This window comes from Gavia stellata, chromosome 2 (genome assembly GCF_030936135.1).
Source record: "Gavia stellata isolate bGavSte3 chromosome 2, bGavSte3.hap2, whole genome shotgun sequence".
NCBI lineage: Eukaryota > Metazoa > Chordata > Aves > Gaviiformes > Gaviidae > Gavia > Gavia stellata.
In genome coordinates, this window is record NC_082595.1 from 19804487 (window position 1) to 19823916 (window position 19430).

General features: G+C 50.3%; 1 protein-coding gene across 1 annotated transcript; it reads left to right on the forward strand.

Annotated features, from left to right (window-relative positions):
- The first annotated feature begins 715 nt into the window (after window positions 1–715).
- AARS2 (alanyl-tRNA synthetase 2, mitochondrial) lies at window positions 716–18442 on the forward strand. Its single transcript, XM_009814102.2, has 21 exons — window positions 716–918; window positions 1602–1747; window positions 2547–2741; window positions 3279–3423; window positions 3874–4019; window positions 4755–4863; window positions 5483–5521; window positions 6259–6370; window positions 6916–7043; window positions 7768–7918; window positions 9781–9950; window positions 10935–11048; window positions 11463–11603; window positions 12252–12389; window positions 12788–12897; window positions 14013–14121; window positions 15627–15749; window positions 16197–16307; window positions 17180–17263; window positions 17405–17515; window positions 17904–18442. The coding sequence occupies exons 1-21, from the start codon at window positions 883–885 to the stop codon at window positions 18066–18068; spliced, it is 2583 nt and encodes an 860-aa protein (XP_009812404.2). The 5' UTR covers window positions 716–882; the 3' UTR covers window positions 18069–18442.
- The last annotated feature ends 988 nt before the right edge of the window (window positions 18443–19430 follow it).

Sequence of the window (19430 nt, forward strand, 5' to 3'; positions counted from 1 at the left end):
CTCGGCTAATCGAACCCAGATCGCGAGAAGAGGTTGCGCGTGCGCCCTAGGAGCCGGTGAGGGCGATTGCGGTCACTCCCTCAGCAACCGTGCCTCGTGATGGTCCTCCGGTATCCCGTCGGCCCCGCCTACCGCCGCCCTTCTCCCCGCCCCTTCCGGAAGCCGCCGGGGTGCCTTCCGCCCTCGGCCACTATGGCGGCGGCCTGTTGGCTGTGGCGGCGGCGGTTTCTGCTGGTGGTGCCGTGGCGCTGGCGCTGCAGCCCCCGCCGCGGGGTTGCCGGCGGCCCGCCGGCGGGACAGGTCCGCGCCGCCTTCCTCCGCTTCTTCCAGGAGCGCCACGGCCACCGCCGCCTGCCCTCGGCCCCTGTGCGGCCCCGCGGTGACCCACGTCTCCTCTTCGTCAACGCGGGCATGAACCAGGTGCTCCCCTCGCCTTCACCGGCCTGTGTCCGGCCCAGGGCCCCGGCTCTCCCCTGCCTGCGGCCTGCCCCCGCAGGTCCCCTCCACCGGCTTCTCGGGGCCTCCGCCTCCTCGGAGGAGCGCGTCCCGTCTCGGGGTGACCCCTTTCCCGGAGGTCTTCTGCGATGGGATGGGCTCCCGCGTGGGCTTACCACGCTGCTGCCTTCCCCTTCACCTCTCGCAGCGCTGCATCTGTGTTTCGGGAGCACACAGCCCCCAGAGCTGCGTGGCATCTAGCAATAACAAATGTCTCTCTGCCTTGATTTCTAGTTCAAGCCTATTTTCCTGGGCACGGTGCACCCCCGGAGCGAGCTGGCACGGCACCGGCGGGTGGTGAACAGCCAGAAGTGCGTGCGTGCAGGAGGGAAGCACAATGACTTGGAGGATGTGGGCCGAGATACATACCATCACACGTTCTTCGAGATGCTGGGGAACTGGTCCTTTGGGGATTACTTTAAGGTGAGCCAATAGGAGTGGACCCTCTCCAGGGGGAAATGTAGCCTTTCTTTCAGAGCAGTGCTGTAGTTCTCTGCTGTAGTGCTATAGGACTGTCTGCAGAAGGTATTTTGGTAAGCTCCATATTACTTCTTGGGAGCTCTGTGGCCTGGAGCAGAGGTAGTCAGCTGGTGTGCTGAATCACTCAATGCACCCTGAAGACTCTCACAGTGCTCAGCCTTTCAAACCTGTGAACAACACATACAAATCAAAGTTCTCTGTGTGAATGCCAGTGTTGACCGTTTAATATGGTGAAAAGAGGTTTCCAGTTCATTTGGTGCTTATTACCAGAAAGTTTGAAAAGGGAGGAAGGATAAAAGATGCTAGTTGTTTTGCTAGTGAATACATTTTTTTTCGCTGGAAAGAAAATGATCCATCTAACTCTGCTGGTAAGCATGTTGGTGTAGACCATGCTGTGATCCTGAAGGTCTCCCAAAAGTTTAGGAATGTCAGTTTTCCACAGGCAGCAGTGAGCTGTCTCAGTCACCTGACCTTCACACTGCTTTTTGCAATGCTCCTTAAAATTGGAAAGGGAGAGAGCAGATGAAATGGACTTCTTTGGTGTTTGACTCCCATTTTAAAGAGCCTTCCTGCATCGCTATGCATCCTGGATGACTGTGCTTCATTTATGTTCCCTGCCTGCTCAGGAGGAGGCATGTAGCATGGCCTGGGAGCTCTTGACAGAGGTCTATGAGATCCCCAGAGATCGTCTCTATGTCACCTATTTTGGCGGAGACTCCTCGTTGGGGCTGAGCGCAGATGAGGAGTGCAGGGAAGTATGGCTACACCTGGGGTAAGTGTGTTAGAGAAGAGATTCTGAGCAGCAGGTGCTGACATTTCAGTCTCCATACACTCATTTGCTCTTTAGTTAATGGGAATCAGATGTAGGGGCCAAAAGTTGTGTTTAAAACTCATTTTGTTTCTGGCTTGTTTGGGCTGCTAAAAGTCAGCTGGGCTCTGAGCACTCTGGGACACTTGACTTTCAAGCTGTAGCTCAGATGCCATCAGTCTAGGGGGCTGTGTACCTAGAACTATTTGGCCTGGATGAAGTGTGTGAAGGATCTCTGATCCTTTGCTTCCTCTCCATCATGAGCCGCAGAGAGTACATTCTCCTCTGAAGGCTGGCAATGGCTGCTTCAGTGTAAGGATGAAGCCATTGCAGAGAGCACTGCTGTGCTTTGGGAGCTTGTTCCAGGCTATATGTGGCCTTTGGACCAAAGGCAGCCAGCTCTGTGCTGCTGTTGGTGTTCAGCCTTGTCCACTGTGATCAGGTCTTAGCTCTGCTGGAATTCCCTCCAAGGAGGAAGGTGGCTCCACAGACCCAGTGGAGAGCCTGTCTCCATCAGCAGGAGCCAGACTGAGTTTGCCAGCCATTCTAGGCAGTGAGTAGGATCCTGTCTGGTTTGGTCCAAGCTTGTTCCTGCTAAGGAGAGTAATTCTGTGTGAACAGAAGCACAGGAATCCTAATGTGTTTAGTTATTGAGTTTGTAGTAGTCAGAAAGGATTCCTCCCCTCCAACTTTCTCTGTGATCTAGGCTACTATGTGCTTTGGGTGCATGTCCCAGTGCTGCCACCTCTGTTTGCCTTTCCAGGGTGCCTGCCAGTCACGTGCTTCCTTTTCCATCGAAGGACAACTTCTGGGAGATGGGGGACACAGGTCCCTGTGGTCCCTGCACAGAGATCCACTATGACCACGTGGGTGGTGGCAGAAATGCTGCAGCGCTGGTGAACCAGGGCAGCCCCGATGTAGTGGAGATCTGGAACCTGGTCTTCATGCAGTATAGCAGGTACCGGGCATCTGGTCTGAACTCCAGAGCCTTTCTCCCTTGTCTGACTCCAAAATCATACGTGTATATTCTCAGACATCTTGCTGCTTTCCAGGAGTTGGCAGTACAGGAGCAAAAGGGAAGCTGCGGAGATGTGTCCAGTGTGGCTCTTGGTCCCCTTTGCTTTATTTGTCCTGTCCTCCTTCTACCTCTGCTGCCTATTCTCCCTCACTGCTGCATCCCAGAGGTCTCTTGAGGTCTGCAGCGGCCCAGAGAAACCTGCAGAAGGAGGAGAAAGCCTTTGGGTCCCTCTTCGGGGAAGGCCTTTTTCCCTGCGTTACAGTCTATACTGGCTATCTGATGGTCGGATTCTGGCTGCCTGACAGTGCCAAGACAGGCTGCTGTTAGTCTTGTCCCTGAGCTTCCTTTTGTTGGGTCGCCTGCTGTTTCCATCCCCTGTCACTTTCCCATTCTCTTTGACTCACCTGCGCTTTTTCTTTGCCCCTGAACTGACCCTTGCTTCTCTTGTGCCTTTTATTTTTCCTGGCTGGCTGACAGAGAGGTGGAGGGGAATCTGCTTCCCTTGCCGCAGCACCATGTGGATACAGGAATGGGCCTGGAAAGGCTGGTGACAGTTCTGCAGAACAAACGCTCCAACTATGACACAGATCTCTTCACTCCCATCTTGGATGCCATTCATAAGGTGACAGTGCTTCTGCTCAGACTTATAGCTAAGCAAAAGCTCCTTGAATGCAGACTGCTTGCCTGATACCATAGTACATCCTCCTCTACACATATTACTGTGCAGTATTTTGAGACAGGAGGTATGTCCAGGCAGGTCCAGAGCAGCATTCTAGGGAAACTGGGGAGAATTCCAGGTTGGAAATCTGCTGGGATATCACCACTGCTGATCCATTTTTCCTCCAAAGTTTCTTAAATTCCTCAGTGCCAGGGCATTGACTGACCCGTCTTAGGTACGGAAGTCTTGGTATATAATGCTCTGAAAGGATTTAATAAGTACGTCTTAGATGCACAAGGTTCGGAGGTATTTGAGAAGCATGATGTCAAGTGTAGCTGGCTGCCTCTTGCATTGAAACTTTTCCTTCTGCAGCCGTAAATTTCTGCTGATCTATCTCCTTACATTCTCTTTTAGGGCTGCGGGGGGCCCAGATACCAAGGTCTGGTTGGGGATGCTGATGTTGGGCGTGTGAATATGGCCTACCGTGTGGTGGCAGATCACATACGCACCTTGTGCGTGTGCATCACTGATGGCATCTACCCAGGCCTTTCTGGAGCAGAGTAAGGACATAAAGAAATGGTATGGGGTGGAGGGCATTAAGTCTAGAAAGGAATATGGACAGCCAGAGGGAGAGGTACTGGTGTGAGCCCAAGGTAGGGAGTGCCTGAGCTTTGGGGAGACAGGAAGGTGAGAGCCTGGGCGAGGTTCTGATCTGCAGGCTCATCCTTGGATGGGTGTAGAATGTGGGGAGCAGCTGGCCTGTGTCCAGAGAAGGGCGACAGAGCTGGTGAGGGGTCTGGAGCATGTGTCTTATGAGGAGCGGCTGAGGGAACTGGGGTTGTTCAGTCTGCAGAAGAGGAGGTTGAGGGGAGACCTTATCGCTCCCTACAATTACCTGAGAGGGGGTTGCAGAGAGGTGGGTGTTGGTCTCTTCTCCCAAGTGATAAGACAAGAGGAAATGGCCTCAAGTTGCGCCAGGGGAGGTTTAGGCTGGATATTAGGAAAAATTTCTTTACAGAGAGAGTGGTGAAGCATTGGAATAAGCTGCCCAGGGAAGTGGTGGAGTAACCATCACTGGAGGTGTTCAAGGAACACGTGGACTTGGCATTGTGGGACATGGTTTAGTGGGCATGGTGTTGTTGGGTTGATGGTTGGACTTGCTGATCTTACAGGTCTTTTTCCAACCTTAATGATTCTGTGATCAGGCCAGAGGAGCTGTGTGTGGGCTGTGCAGGATGTGGGAGGTGGGCAGCGATGCTCACATGGCTGCCTGGGGAATCCTGCTTTTCTTTCAGGCTGGTGCTGCGTCGAATCCTGCGGAGGGCTGTCCGCTTTTGCTCTGAAGTCCTTCACGCTCCACCTGGGCTCCTGGCCTCCCTGGTGCCTACCGTAGTAGAAGTGCTGGTGAGTAAAAACTGCTGCCCGGGGGGCGGGGCGGGGGGAAGAGTATCACGCATGTCCTATTCAGCCCCACATCCCTTTCTTGTACACTGTCAGGATACAATCTTAGATGTAAAGGAGCTCCAGGAGGGTGTATCTGGTGCTATGCATCACAGCAGTAAAAATCTCTTGTCTCTTTGCGATGGGGGGGAAGGGGCCTAGTGTGACTGGCGGTACAGTCAGCACAAGTGTGTGTGTGTGTAATTGTATGCAAGTGCATGTTGTTGTTTCCCGAGGGCAGTGGCTTCCAAGCTGTTGTATCTGGTTAAAGACATCTGAAATTGGTCCCTGTGAGTACTAACAACATCCTAAAAGTCAATGCTTTCTTCCTATTGTGAACGGATGTGTTTGCCAAGAATTCTGTGCAGGGGCTAGCGAAGGCGGGTCACAGGGAGATAGCCTGGAGATGGCAGCTGTGAGTCCATGTGTGGTTCTTCCCCTGTACCTCTGTCCCTGGCGCTGTGCATTGGGGCTCCCTTCACACTCACCTGCCTGAGAAACCTCTGTAATGCTTGTGGCATGCTCTGAGATCCCTTGAGGAAGATGCTGAGGATGTTATCACTAACTGAGGCTCACTCCACAGGGAGATGCCTATCCAGAGCTGACAAAGAATGGAGACCAGGTGAGCAATGTGGAATCCCCTGGAGAGAAACCCCCTTTCATTATCATTGTGAGGCACTGCTCTCAGGGGCAGAAGTCAGCCCTTCCTTGGGACTTAGGTGGAGGAGTTTGCATAGCCTCCTGCATAACCATGTTCTCATGGGTGGGCTGAGATGTGCTGGGAACATGTTTGTATCCTGGGCACGAGAAGCATCTGTGGCAGATTTCCTTGTGGGAGCTCTTACTAGATCCTTGCCAGGGACTGCTTGTCCTGATATAAGGCAGCTGTTACTCTAAAAAAGCTAGGGTAGCTCTTTTGTTCAGTGCAAGTACAGCCTGTCCTAGCCTGGGTACCTTTTGTCCAAAGTGGGTTGGTGATTTAAGGCTAGTCCTGGCTTGCTTCTGCTGACAGCAACTGTGACAAGCAATTTCTCTGGCTGTTCCAGCTATGCAATTTTAATTGGGTCACAGACATGAATGTCTGACAAGGAGCATTTGTCAACCTCCAGCCTTTCCCAGGTGAATGGTCAATATTTCCTTGACAGGAATGGTGATAAGAGGCACAATGACTTTGGCACTGTTTAGTAATGCATCAGAGCCATGTTGTGATGGATGCTTACAGAACAAAAAGGCTGGTTCAAGCAGACACAGCACCCCTGTTAGACACCTGCTTGATGTGCTTTGAGCTGACTGTAGCAGGGCTGAGCTGGGGAACTCCCTGAGGTGTTGTGGCTAACCCTTCTTCTGATCCTTGGGCAGATCATTGATATCATCAATGAAAACGAGGCAGCTTTTCTGTCCTCCCTTGAGCGTGGGAGGCGTATCATTGAGCGGACAGTGCAGCAGATGGAGCCCTCCACAAATTTCCCAGGTGAGTCTCCCTCCTCTGACAAGCTGCACTTAAAGCTGGTTTGATCCAGGTCCTCACAAGCATTGCAGTCAAAACTGTGGTGGATGTCTCCCACATGTTTTCAGTGACCTTCTAGCCCCGGGCAGAGGAGCAGATGTTGCTCCTTTCTTCAGATTGCAATTGTTTTCTAGTACTTTGTTCTCACAACGAACTAGGCACTGGGAAAGTTAGAAACATTCCCTTGCTGTTTTATTGACTGATTAACTGGGTCCTTACAAGACACAGCTGAAAGAAGGAGCTCAGGACTCAACCAGAGCAGCTGCCTGCCTAGACGTGCTGCACTGAATTTCAGCAGGCATGTGGCTGTGGGGCATCATTAATATGCAGTCCCATTCAATAACCAACTGCATGGCTTCTCTTCTCTTTCCTGTTAACCAGTGCAGTTGCACACAACACAGGTGCATCCAGTTACTAAGGCACACACTAGATTGGTCTCATCCAAGCAAATCTTGAGATGCCTTTGCTTTCTGTGTTCACATGGAGTTCATGTCCTTTTTCTCCTACAGCTGAAGTAGCTTGGTCTCTCTATGGGAATTTGGGATTCCCTCTGGATCTGATTGACTTGATGCTTGAAGAAAAGGGAATCCGTTTGGATTCAGCTACTTTTAACAAACTTGCTCTGGAAGATGCAAAGGTAAGAGGGAGACTCACATTTTCAGAATAATTCAGAACCTTCCCTCTCCTGTGAGCATGGAGGCAGAATCCCTTTCATTACTGAGGCTCTTCAGATGCCATGTGCCTTTTCCCTGAAGGGGAAGTGGGTCTGAAACAGCAGTGGGGTCACAATGCCTTTGCTTGTGGGTGTGGGACTGAGAAGTACTGGCTGGTGATTCTCTTCAGACCAGTAGAAGTGTTTTATGATGCTGACTGTTGCTGGAGTGGAGGTTATCACAGAATTATATAGGTTAGGAGTGTCCTCTGTCAGTCATGTAGTCCGACTCCTCACATAAAGCAGAGCCAGCTTAGCCCAAACAGCAAGTGATTTATGAACTTCAAAATCTCCTCGGTCTCTGTAGTGCTGGAAGACTTGCACTGCCCACCCTGTGCAGTAATCAGTTCAAGGCCTTGCTCTCCTGAGCTTTAATGGCCTGGAAATTTCACAGCTACACAGCAAGCTGTGCTGGGAGGGTTGTGTTAGCTGTTCCTTATGGCCTGCCTCAAGGCTAGCACAGGGTGGTATTTGGTGCTTGTGGGGTTTGAAGGAATGGTGTTCGCTTAGCAGTAGGCTCCACCAGCCTGGATCTAAACAAGCCTTTTCCAGGAAGGTGGAAGAGGTTGTCCCTAGTCTTATAGCTCCAGTTACCAGTTTAAGTGTCCCCAGGTATCTCCAATCTAACTGTGCCTTTTCTCTACTATAGCGGAAGGCTGGTGGCCCACAGGCAGGACAGCTGGGGGACGCAAACACATGCCTTGATGTTCACTCACTGGCTCAGCTGCAGAGCAACAACGTGCCTGCTACTGACGATTCTCCAAAGTATGCCTACACGCTTGGGCAGCATGGGCAGTATGGTAAGTGGCCAGGTCCCATCGGTAAGGCAAGCTCTGCCCGAGGGCACTGGAATCCCTCACAAGGCTGTTTTTATTGCCTAACCTCATGCATGCAGAACATGCACTTTGTGGTTCAAACCTGTTCACCTTGCTGCTGCATGTTTTCTCTGCCCCTGTACCTCATCCCAAAGTAGGTGCTTTTCTTACTGCTCTTGGTGTGTCCCCAGGAAGGCTCTGGGCTGGTGACAAGGCTGTGAGCTCTGGGCTGGTATTACTGTGCAGAGGTGAAGCAGAGACTTTTGATTTCTGCTAGAGATAAGTCTGTCCCCAACAAATAGGCTTCTGGGTGTGAGTGCTAGGGCAAATGAAAAATAATTATGTAAAGGCTTTAGGTAGTTGTTTAGAACAGCGCACTTGCTATTTCCTTGGCGGACCACTAGATGCCAGTGCAGGCTTTTTATCATTTAAGATAACTGGGGTTGCTGGTGCTCTAGGGAAGGCATAAAGCTAAACCACAGAGAGTAAGAGGTGGTGTGGCTGTCACAAACAATTAGAGATAGCTGTGTACAGCCAGATCCCTCTTACCCAGTGTGCTGGGGGCAACCCACATTGAACAAAAAGTGAGGCAATTCAAGCTATATATATTACAGCAAGAGCGTAATGGGGTGGGGGGGGGCGGAAACAGCAGCGACACTGGCTGGAATCTCCAAGCTAGCACTGTCCCATTTCCTCAGTCACTGAATCATGGTATAATTGAGGTTGAAGGGGACCTCTTGATGTCCAATTTCTTGATCAAAGGAACATCAGCTTCACAGTCAGATCAGGGTGCTTAGAGCCTTGTCCATTTAAGTTTTCAATATCTTTAAGGACAGAGATCCCACAGCCTCTTTGCGCCCTGTTCCAGTTTTTTATCACTGAGGTGAAAAGGTTTTTTTGCTTATGTACCACCAGAATTTCCGGTACTCTAGATATAGTCTCACAAATGCTAAATAGGGGTGAATAACCACTTTCCTTGACCTGCTGGGTATGTTTGTGTTCACATAGCCCAGCAGGCAGGCAGTCTTCCTTGCTGCAAGGGCACCCTGCTGATTTGTGTTCAGCTTGTTCCTGAGGACCCCAAGGTTTCTGTCAGTTCATTTCCATAGCCTGCTGAGATGCCTCTGTAAAACAGCCCTGCTCTTCAATGTATCAACCAGTCCCCATAAATTTATTGCCATGTGCAAGCAGGATGTGGGTACATCCCATCTTGTCATGGATAGTCATTAATGAAGTTATTAAATGGTTTAGGCCCTAATATCAGCCACCAAGTAGCTCTTCTGGTAATTGAATATCAGTTAAACACTGAACTGTTGAGCAATTCTCTGGGGGGCCAGCTGCTCAGCCAGTTATACACCCACTTTATGGTCCACCTGCCCAGTCCATGTCACCCAAATTTGGCTTCAAGGAGGCTACAGGAGAGCATGTCACAAACTTCCTACGTCAAGGAAGGTGACATCCCTGTCTTCCCTTGTTTACCAAGCCAGTCATCTCTTCATAGAAGGCAGTCAGGTTGGCCAAGCATGCAGCATAGCAAGATGCAGGCTTGTATGTGCCACATCTTGCTCTATCAGGCTCATGTAGAGCCAGATTGGGCATCCTGGCCTGGTTACCTGCTACCCAGCAGGTCTGTCACTAGGTAAGTGATGGGTGACTTGATTCCAAATAACAGATCCCTTGTCCTTTCTGCCAATAGCTGTTCCTCTTCTACCAAGGCAAGGGAGAGTGCCAGCTTTCAGTATAGACTGGGTGTTGGCAGGGTTGGCATGCGGAAGTGACCCATTCTTTCATGTTGCAATCTGGCAGGGTGTATGCACTAATTGCTGCCATATTTTTCTCCCTGACAGAGTTCAGCCCATGCCAGGCCACTGTTCTGATGCTGTACAGAGATCAGTCTCTCCAGAAGGAGGTGGGGGCGGGGCAACGCTGTGGTGTCATCTTGGACAGGACTAACTTCTATGCAGAGCAGGGTGGGCAAGCCTCTGACCAAGGCTACATGATACGTTTAGGACAGCAGGTGAGACCCTTTGGTGTGCGAACCCATGGCTGCCATGGATACTGAGGCCAAGCAGACTTCCCCAAGTGATGGGCTGTTTTATTGTGTTAATTTGCAAGCTGCTGACTCTTGACAGTTCACTTGGCTTTGCCCCACGGTTGGTGGAGTGAGGGAGAAGTAGCAGTAACTTCACAGAGATGGACCTGCTGCTCTGGTTGTCTTTCTCAGATCTTGGCAATTTCTTCTTGCTGGCAAATGCTGAAAAGTCATCTTTAATGTGCTGCAGTCTTGCCAGCTGGGGTTGCAATGCAGAGAGAAGGCAATCAATGATCAGAGAGCCCACAAGCTGAGTAACTTGTCTCTGGCCAATCCTGGATGACTGCAAGCAGTGCCCAACCTGAAACCCAGTGCAAAAACTCTTATCCCTCCCAAAAGGATCAGGGAGGACCTCTACCCCTGCAGCATGTTCTTCAGCCTTGCCAGAGGGAGAGCTTTTACCCTCTCCTAGGAAGTTCCATGGGGGCCAGCTTTTTCTCCTTTCCAAATTCCAGCTCTTGAGAATCACCCCTGGTCATTGCTGCCTTTTTAGCCTTGTAGAATGTGATAATGCCTTGCTCAGCACTTCTTCGCAAGCTGAAGCAGGGATCAAGTTTCTCTTGCCAGCCCAGTGGCGCAGAAGTGGCACCTTGGATGCCTGAGACTGCTGTCCATTTTCTCATGGACAAGCATCCTTGTTAGGAATGTTCATCAGCATGGGTGGTGTTGCTGCCCCTCCACTGCAAGCTGACAGCCTCAACATGTTGTGCAGCAAGTGGCTGGATGCAGGGAAGGCTTGAGGCACTCTGGTTACATTGGCAGTAAGTCTCTCCCTGCTTTTCCCACCCCATCCCTGTCTGTCAGAGATCAATGAGGGTTGTGTTTCCTAGTCAGATCAAGGAGGCACCTAACGCAGGTCTTTGGATGTTCCCTGTGTCCTAACTCATCTTTTTGTCTCTCTTTGCTCAGGAGATACTCTTCCCTGTAGAATCAGTTCATCTCTGTGGTGGTTACGTGATCCATGAGGTCACTGCTATGGAAACCCTTCGTGCTGGGGACCAAGTGCAGCTCTTTGTGGATGAGGTGATAACTCACTGCTCTTAACCTTTTCCTAGCCTTGCCTTGAGAGTCTTGCGATGTCTTGAGTAACCTGGGCGCAGCAGAGCCTTTTTCCTTGTGTTCCTGAGACTGCTTTTCATTGTGATGTGCAGTGGGAAGGAGACGTCACAAGTAACTCTGTAATCTTCTGTGAGCCATTGGTCTGTCCAGAAGTATCCAACCTACCTTTTGCTGTTTTACAGAGGTGATCCCATGGGAAAAGAAGTTAAAACTGCCCTGTGACATAAATTCATCTGACAGCTGTGCTACCTGTTGTTTTAGCCCTCCACCTTCTCCCATCCCCTCACATGCAGCGTTTACCTTATCACTTCATGCCATCCCCTGCTCCCCCAAGCTGTGGAGAACCAGCACCCGCTGCCAACTTGTCTGTGCTTTCAGGCCCAGCGGCTAGCCTGCATGATGAACCACACTGCTACCCACCTGCTGAACTTTGCGCTCCGCCATGTCCTGGGTGACAACACAGAGCAACGAGGGTCCCATGTGACAGCAGAGCGGCTGCGCTTCGACTTTGATACCAAGGTGACTCTGGACTTCTGTTTTCTTGTTCTCAGCAGTACCAACATCCCAGTACTGGCCTTCTGTCCAGGGATTTTTCTCCTCTCACCATAATCACTTCTTTAGAGACAGGTCATGTTTTATCTGAGCAATGAAACTTGGCCCTCTGGACGTGACTGGCTCTGCTTTGCATTGACCTGACTCTGAGCAAGGGCTTGCTGAGGGGATGAATGGGGGTCAGAAGGGAAAGGACTTAGCAAGGCCAGTGGTCATGGGGCTGACCTGAGTAGTGTAAAGGGGTCTCTGAGAGATTTACCAGCTTGGCTGTGGCACATGTCTGATGTCTGTGCTGGTCATCCAGCAAGAGAGGTTGGGAACTGAAAGCTGTTGGGTCAGTCTGAGCACTGGTCCTGGTAACCTGTCACTCATTTCAGCATCTGTCTTAAAGAGTTTGGTTGATGCTTTTGAATCAAAAAGCCTTATGCCTTATGGGAGGAGAGGGCCGGAGGGTCATGATGCTCACAATTCCCCTTTACGAGTAGGGAAGATGAGATGCAGAGGGAGAGTGGTGTGCCCAAGCTGAGTTGCCTGGGGGCCATACGCCCGTTCTCCCTCCTTCGTTCTGTACTTCTCAGGAGGCTTCTCCGTAAGGTGACTGATTTACTTCCTCAGGGCCCTGTGACTGTGGAGCAGCTGCAGCAAGTGGAGCAAGTGGTCCAGGATGTGATCAAACGAAATGAGGTTGTGTATATGGCTGAGGTCCCCCTCACACAGGCAAGAAGAGTTCAGGGACTCCGTGCACTGGATGAGGTATGACAGGATGACAGCCCACATCTTCATGAGCCTTCTCCTTCATCAGGAATCATCTGGCTTACAAGAGATGTTGACGCAACAGGTTTCTGACTCCCAAAACTCAGGAAGGAAAACAGGACAGAGATGAGATCTCAAGAGTGCTGTGTTGTAAAACATGGAGGCTGATGATGCATAGGCTTTCTGCTCATTTCATTGGACCAAAAGCTTGTAGTGTCACTCAGTTGTTTCTTTCTCCCCATGGTTGCTGGTTGTGGGGGAGAAGCAGTGCTGTCCCTGACTCTGCGGCTATTCTAGGATAGGGGAAAAATGAGGCAGACATCTGAAGCCACGTAGTTAGTCTGTAAGTGCCCTGAAGGACCATGTTGTTAGCTGCTGATCCCTGTCTCCTCTGTCAGGGGTATCCAGATCCAGTGAGGATAGTATCCCTGGGGGTCCCTGTGGAGAGTGTGCTGACCCGCGACTCTGAGGCTGCAATGCAGACCTCTGTGGAGCTCTGCTGTGGGACGTAAGTGACTTTTACTTGCAGTCAGAAGGTGTGTTTGTGGGCGCTGGTGGCTGAGGTAGAGACATTCTTGCAAGCTCCGCTCCCTGTCCCTGTGCAACTAAGTTTCCTCACTGGAAAGATCTCTTGAGGACAGGATGGGCTAGTTACAACGCTTTGGAAGTGAGAAAACTTTAGTGAAATGCAAAGCATTTTTCCTTGCTTCATAGTCTGAAACCAACCTGGAGCGCCAGCAAAGTGTGGGAAAGGGGTGTGTGACCTGTCACACCAGAGTTTTGCAGGGCTTTGGCTTTGGGGCTGCAGGAGGGCAGGACTCAGCAGGAGACTCTGAGACAGTTGTGAGATCTTGAGACCACTCGGATTATTTTAATTAATTATCTTCACCCTCTTCTGCTTTTAGCAGTAATGAGAGAAGAAGAGTTAATCAATCTTAGGACAGTGCTGACACAAAAAAAAGGAACAAATTGGCCTTTGAGCAGATACAGCTGAAAATGAGCAAGTTTCTAGTCATGAGATCATTCTTGTGGGAGTAGTGGGACAAGAAACTGCATGGGAGTGGACAAGATCAATTCTTGTGAAGCTGTCTGAAATGATTGCTTGTGGTAACAGAACCTGAGACACTGTAGTTGTTTTCATATCCAGTGTTGAACAGCCAACAAGGAAAGGGGAGGTTGTCAGTGCCCTGTGACTGCACAGCTACCCTGTGACTGGAGACTACTGGCCAGTCTGTGAGCTGGCCTGACAAGAGAGTGGTGGAGTTGGAGGAAAAAATTACTTTCTACAAGGTTCAGTAGCAGCTGAGTAGAAGACAAAAATCCCAATTCATCCCACTGCTGAAGGAAAGGAGAGGAAAGCAAGGCAGAACTTGGCTGTTGCGCGCCATTTGACAGCTGCCTTGCTGGCCAGGTAGCACACAGGTTCCTCTGGAGTAGCCTCAACTCTGCTGTCTCTTGCCTGACAGGGTGCCATCAGGATTTTAGGGATGGGAAAGGATTGAAGCTATTGGGATTGGGGAGGGGCTGGCAGACTTGAGACTTGTCTAAAAGGAAAGCAGGCTTCCTGATTTCTGTTCTCAGAGAGCAGCTTGTTTTCCTTCCTGTTGTCTGTTGACTTTGCAGGCACCTTCTACAAACAGGAGCTATGGAAGATCTGGCCATCATCAGTGAGCGTCAGCTTGTTAAAGGGATTAGCCGTGTCATTGCAGTGACAGGGGTACAAGCCAAACAGGTAAGAAAGGGGGAACTGAGATTTCCACCGTGTCAAGGCAATGCCAGAAGGACCCAACTTTGTAGATTACTGCTTAGACAATTAGCTTCCCCTTCGTTTGGCTGGACCCTCCCTGCTATGCCTGATCTGGCTTCTTCCTTCACCCCTGGACACAGGTCTGCTGCTATACCTCACTATTCACTTCCACTCCTCCCTGTCCTAGTCTCCTGTCTCCTTGACCTTCATTCTTCCCCTCAGACCCCCTTTTCCAAGACAGGAACTTGGCACAAAATGTCAGGAAGCTTCTAGACTATAGGTCTAGACTATAGGTAGATATTTAAAGATGTGATCCTTTGTGCTTTGGTTTCACCTCCTGCCCATCACAGTTATGATTACAGGGTTCTGGCCTCATTCTTATAGCCCTTTTGCTTCTTTTCTTTAGTATTTTTCCTGCTAAACTGTGGTTCTGGCCTACCTGGGTCTGTATAAAAAGTAAGCAATCTACCGTTGTGTCCATGAGATCGCTTTGTCATTTGAATATCTGGAAGTGTTGGCATCCCCGCAACCTTGCCTGCTTCCTTTAAGGCTGCAGTCAGAGGAGAGTGACTCACTGTGAGTGGAACTGGGAAGACTAAAGGCAAAGCCCACCTCTGCAAATCTGTTGCTTGTTGGCTGGCTGTCCCCTGTGCGTCTGTGTCCCTAGCAAGGCTTTCTTTGGTGCAGAGGAATAAAGGGCTGCAGGGCACAGCTGCATGCTTTGCTGGAAGTGCTGACCTGGAGAGCCCCCGAGAGGAGCTGTGTGCATGTGCTAATGAGGCAAGGGAGACTGCAGGTATGAGGGAGTGACCTGAAACAAGGGATGTGTATCCTAGCTAGGCAGAGCAGTTCTCACTGTCTACAGCTTTTCTTACATACTTTCTGCTGTCCTGGTCTAAAGTCTAGCAGGACCATCAAGGGCACAAAGATCTGGCAGAGAGGAAATGCTCCAAACTGTAAGGCTTTTCACTGGTGGAAAAAGCTTGTTATTAGCTTTTTTATTAACAATAGCATTGGTGTTGGGGAAAGCAATAACAAATGCACCAAGACCACCTGAACTGGTCCTCAGGAAATGTGCTTGAACAGCTAATGAGTCTTCTTTAGGTTTAGTGTTTCTTTTGGTTCTTCAGTCATTAGTTTCAAGATTGCATTTGCTAATGAAAAAAGAGCACTAAGTAGTAAATGGGGCTCCCAAGTTTTTCTCATTGAAATCCTGATGATTTGGTGTGAGATACTGAGGAAACATAAATGCACAACAGCTTGGTCCCCTGGGTGTGACCATCTACTGTTGGTTGCAAATCTAGAGAGGAAGATTCTATTCCAGAGTGTTTTGGGGGTAGTGTTCTTAAAGCCTCTGTGTGTAGGTGTCTTCCCACTGGATCCTCAGCAGCACTTCAGTGGTTATGACCCTGGTGCCTCCCAACTTTCTCCATCCCCATTCATTCTCTCTATTGCTACGTTTGAAGCATTCTCTCCCTCCTTCTCTCCAGGCCCGGGAAGTAGGCCAGTGCTTGGCTATGGAAGTGGACTCTGTCTCCCTACGAATGAAGCAGAGGAGCACCTCTATTCCTGAGATGCAGAACCTATCCAAAGAAGTGGGCCAGTTGACCAAAGTAAGGATTACACTCCTGTACAGAAAGATCTCAGCATGGGCTCTATACACTTGAGGCACATGACTTCTTCCCTACCAGGTTCACATCTTACTGTGGTCAATAGCAGGGGCATGTTGCTACCTGCTGGTGCCACTTTGGTCATAAAGATTTCAACCAGTGTCTAGGTGCCTTTGTTGCAGATAACCTGCTGCCAGGGGGAATGTGAGAGAAGACAGTGGTGGGGAGGGTAAAATAGTGAAAAAGTGTTCCCAGGCTTTTTCCCAGGCTTTAGATGCCCAGCTGAAAGCTGAAAAGAGAAAGCTGTACACCACAGCGACTGGGTGGCCTGATCACATAGGGGTATAGGAGGGTCTGGGAAGAGGCCAGGCTCCAGCCTGACCTCCCAGAGAACTAGCAGTTTATTTCTAGGTACAGTTCAGTGTCCTTACGCAGCAAATTGTCTTGCAGGTGGTGGCTAGCACTGCAATGCCCCAGTGGCAAAGAAAAGAACTACAGACTATCCTCAAAGCACTACAGCGAACAGCCAACACGGCCATCAAGAAACTGGAGATGCAGCAGGTACTGTGGCAGCAGCACACTTGTTGCAGCCTGCTAATAGCACTGTGTGGCATACACCAGCGGACCTGGTGTCTCTGCCACACTTCACAGCCACTCAGTCACTAGGGTCCCATTAGAAGGCAGGAGAAAACAGGTACAATCACACGTGGTGCAACACAAGCCCTGTGCTGGGTTGGTTTCACTGGCTTTAAGCAGGGCCATCACTTAAAATGCAGTGACTCACTGTGCTCTTGGCACCTGTGGAATCCCTGTGTCTCTGCCTGTGAGGATGGAGAGCCCTATATCAGCACTTTTGGCAAACACCAACAGGTGCATAGGCATCACTCTGCTGTTTATACATGGAAAAGATGAGGTGGCCCTGAAAATGGGCTTTACGAGGTCATGCAGTAAGACAGTGGCAGGACAGAGCCTTTCTCGCAGCCCTATGGATATTGCTCTGGCTTCCCACTGCATTTGTCTTGCTGATTTACGTGATTACATTAAAAGCCCTTTGGAAATGCTTATTCGTGACTTAGTGTTCTCAGCAAGAACTATCCTTTTCTTGAAGTAGGAGCATCTTGCCACAGGAGGCTGCCTGAGGCATGCGACAATGTGTAGGTTCAGGAGAGAGGTTGGGGACCAAACGGGTCACTGTCTATTCCACTTTTGAAAGGGGTTCATCTCTACTTGCTTTAGAGGAAGGACAGTTGTACAGGTCTCCATGTGGAGACTTCAGTCTCCCAGTCTTACTTCTGCTAACACACATCCCCCCCCCTCTATCCCACAGAGCAGCACTTCCATTCCCTGCGTACATATGTTGTATACATTTGTCCCCATCCAGCCTACCCTGGGCCACCTGTAGCCCCTCAAGTGCTGTGTGTTTCCTCCTCCAGGCTGAAAAGAAGGCACAAAGCCTGCTAGCAAAACATTGCAACCAGCCTGTCATCATTGATACCATCCCAGCTGACTCCCTCTCTGTGAGTAATCCACATTGCTTGTTGGCCCAGCGGTACCTCAGGTGCTGCGTGTACAGTAAGAGGGAGCTGCTGGGCACATTTTCTGCTGCATGCCAGTTTCCTTTGCTGTAGCCTGACCCCTCTTCTCCCTGCCTCTCCTAGATACTAATGAAGGTAGTGAACCAGCTGTGTGACAAGTCTCCTGGCTCATCAGTCCTGTTGCTCAGCCCTCAGGTTTCTGGTGAGGTGCTCTGTGCTTGTCAGGTGTCCAAGGTAAGCAGAACCCTGGTAGAGACATGGGGAACCTGCCTGCATATGGGGACTGGACCCACTGCTCAGCACATCCCAGTTGAGGCTTTTCCTGGGATTCTACCCAGGTGGTTAATCACAGAGGGGTAGGACCTGAGATGACCGTATTGGGACCAGATATGCTTTCAGTCTTTGCTGGGCACAGATATCCCTGGATCCTCCAGGCCGTGTTTGCCCAGGGGCAGGACACAGCATTAACATGTAAGCTCAGCTTTTGCAGTCCTCCCAGTCATGACTGCCTCAGGTTAGTGAGGGCCCAGGGTGGGTGAGGAGAGAATGTTGTTACCTTTCTTCCTCCAGACTGCGGAGTGCTCCACAGTCCAAATCACTTTGCTCTGTGTCTCTTCCCCAGAATTGCCTCCCCGTCTTCTCTGCTGCTGACTGGGCCGTGGCTGTCTGTACGCAGATGGAAGGGAAGGCAGGAGGCTCTCCTGTCGTTGCTAAGGGCAGTGGAAATGCCAAGGGCATGCAGGGAGCCCTGACTACTGCACTGGAGTTTGCTCAGAGTAAACTCTGAAATAACTGTGATGCTTTGGTGGCAGGACAGCTGTATGCAGCCCAGCTACAAGCTACATGGACACTTGATGCAGAGCACGTGTTATACTCTGCTGATCTGAATGGTGTAGCAGCTCCCACACTGAACATTGCTGCAACCACTGCATTGGAGCATTTTGCTTCTGGCTATCTGGGATCAGCAGAGACCCTGCTCCTGATCGCACTGACAGAACAATGCTGCCTATTCTCAGCATGGACGTATGGGGATTGAGCCTGAGAAAGCAGCAGATCCTACTTCTTCTGGAACAGTGTAGTTCTTGCCACAAGACCAGCACTGAAAGGCTCCGTGAGAGCATGGGGAGATGGTGCAGTGTTATCCTAAAGCCATTAAATGGTAGAGAGTGTTTGATCCTCTGATGTGGCTTGTTAGCTGCATCTTTTTTGGTTTGTTTTTTTTTCTTGCTTTATTTTTTTCTTGCTGTGTTCTGGCAAAGGGGTTTGTTCTGTCCCTGCAGCCCCGCAAGTCAGCATGCACTCTTGTCTAAGCAGTCCCATCCTACCGGCGAACTCAGGACATGCCTCTGATTAAAAATGCTACTGTAATTTAGAAATGGGAAGAGAAGTCCCATCCTGCTTGTGGGCTGAACCTCCTTAGGCTATGCAATGGGTAGTGCTGAAGCCAGTCCTCAGTACTGAAGCACGGAGGGAACAAAATCATCCCAGCCTCCACCTATTTGCTTTGGATGAATGTTCTTATCCTTGTTTCCACCTTCCACTCCCTTGTAACTCCTTCCTTCTCACACTGCCTACTGCACCTCATACCAGCACCTACCTAAAAACCGCCATGGATCTGATGAGTTGTGTGAATGGGAACTCTTGCTGTGTTGCAGCATGGAACTCCCTGCAGCAGGACGCTTAGCCTTGAGGTGAGCAGGTCTCCCTCCTAAACTGGTCGTTTTTCATGAGCACTGGCAGACCCAGCAAACTCAAGTCATAAAGACATTTAAGACTTCATTGTTATAGTGATATCTAGAGCTCTTGGCCAAAGCACCATTATTTTAGATACTGTATTGACCTAACTGAAGAGGTCACAAATGATAGCTGATGCAAAGGTGCAACAGGATAGTGATACAAGCAGGTTTCACCCTGTGAGCAGCAACAGCAGGCTGATAGGGGTGAATTTCACCAGCAGGGAGGGTTGCCTGGCACTGTGGAGGGAGGTGGAGGAGGCAGTAGCTGCATGCTTTTGGGGAGAGGGGGAGGAGGGGTGGAAGAACAGTGGTGCTGATGGATGGGGAGCAGGAAATGGCTGTCACATAGATAAGGATTGGTGAAGAGGATGTAGTGGGGAATGGCCCAGTCTCCTAATGAGACACCTCCTCAC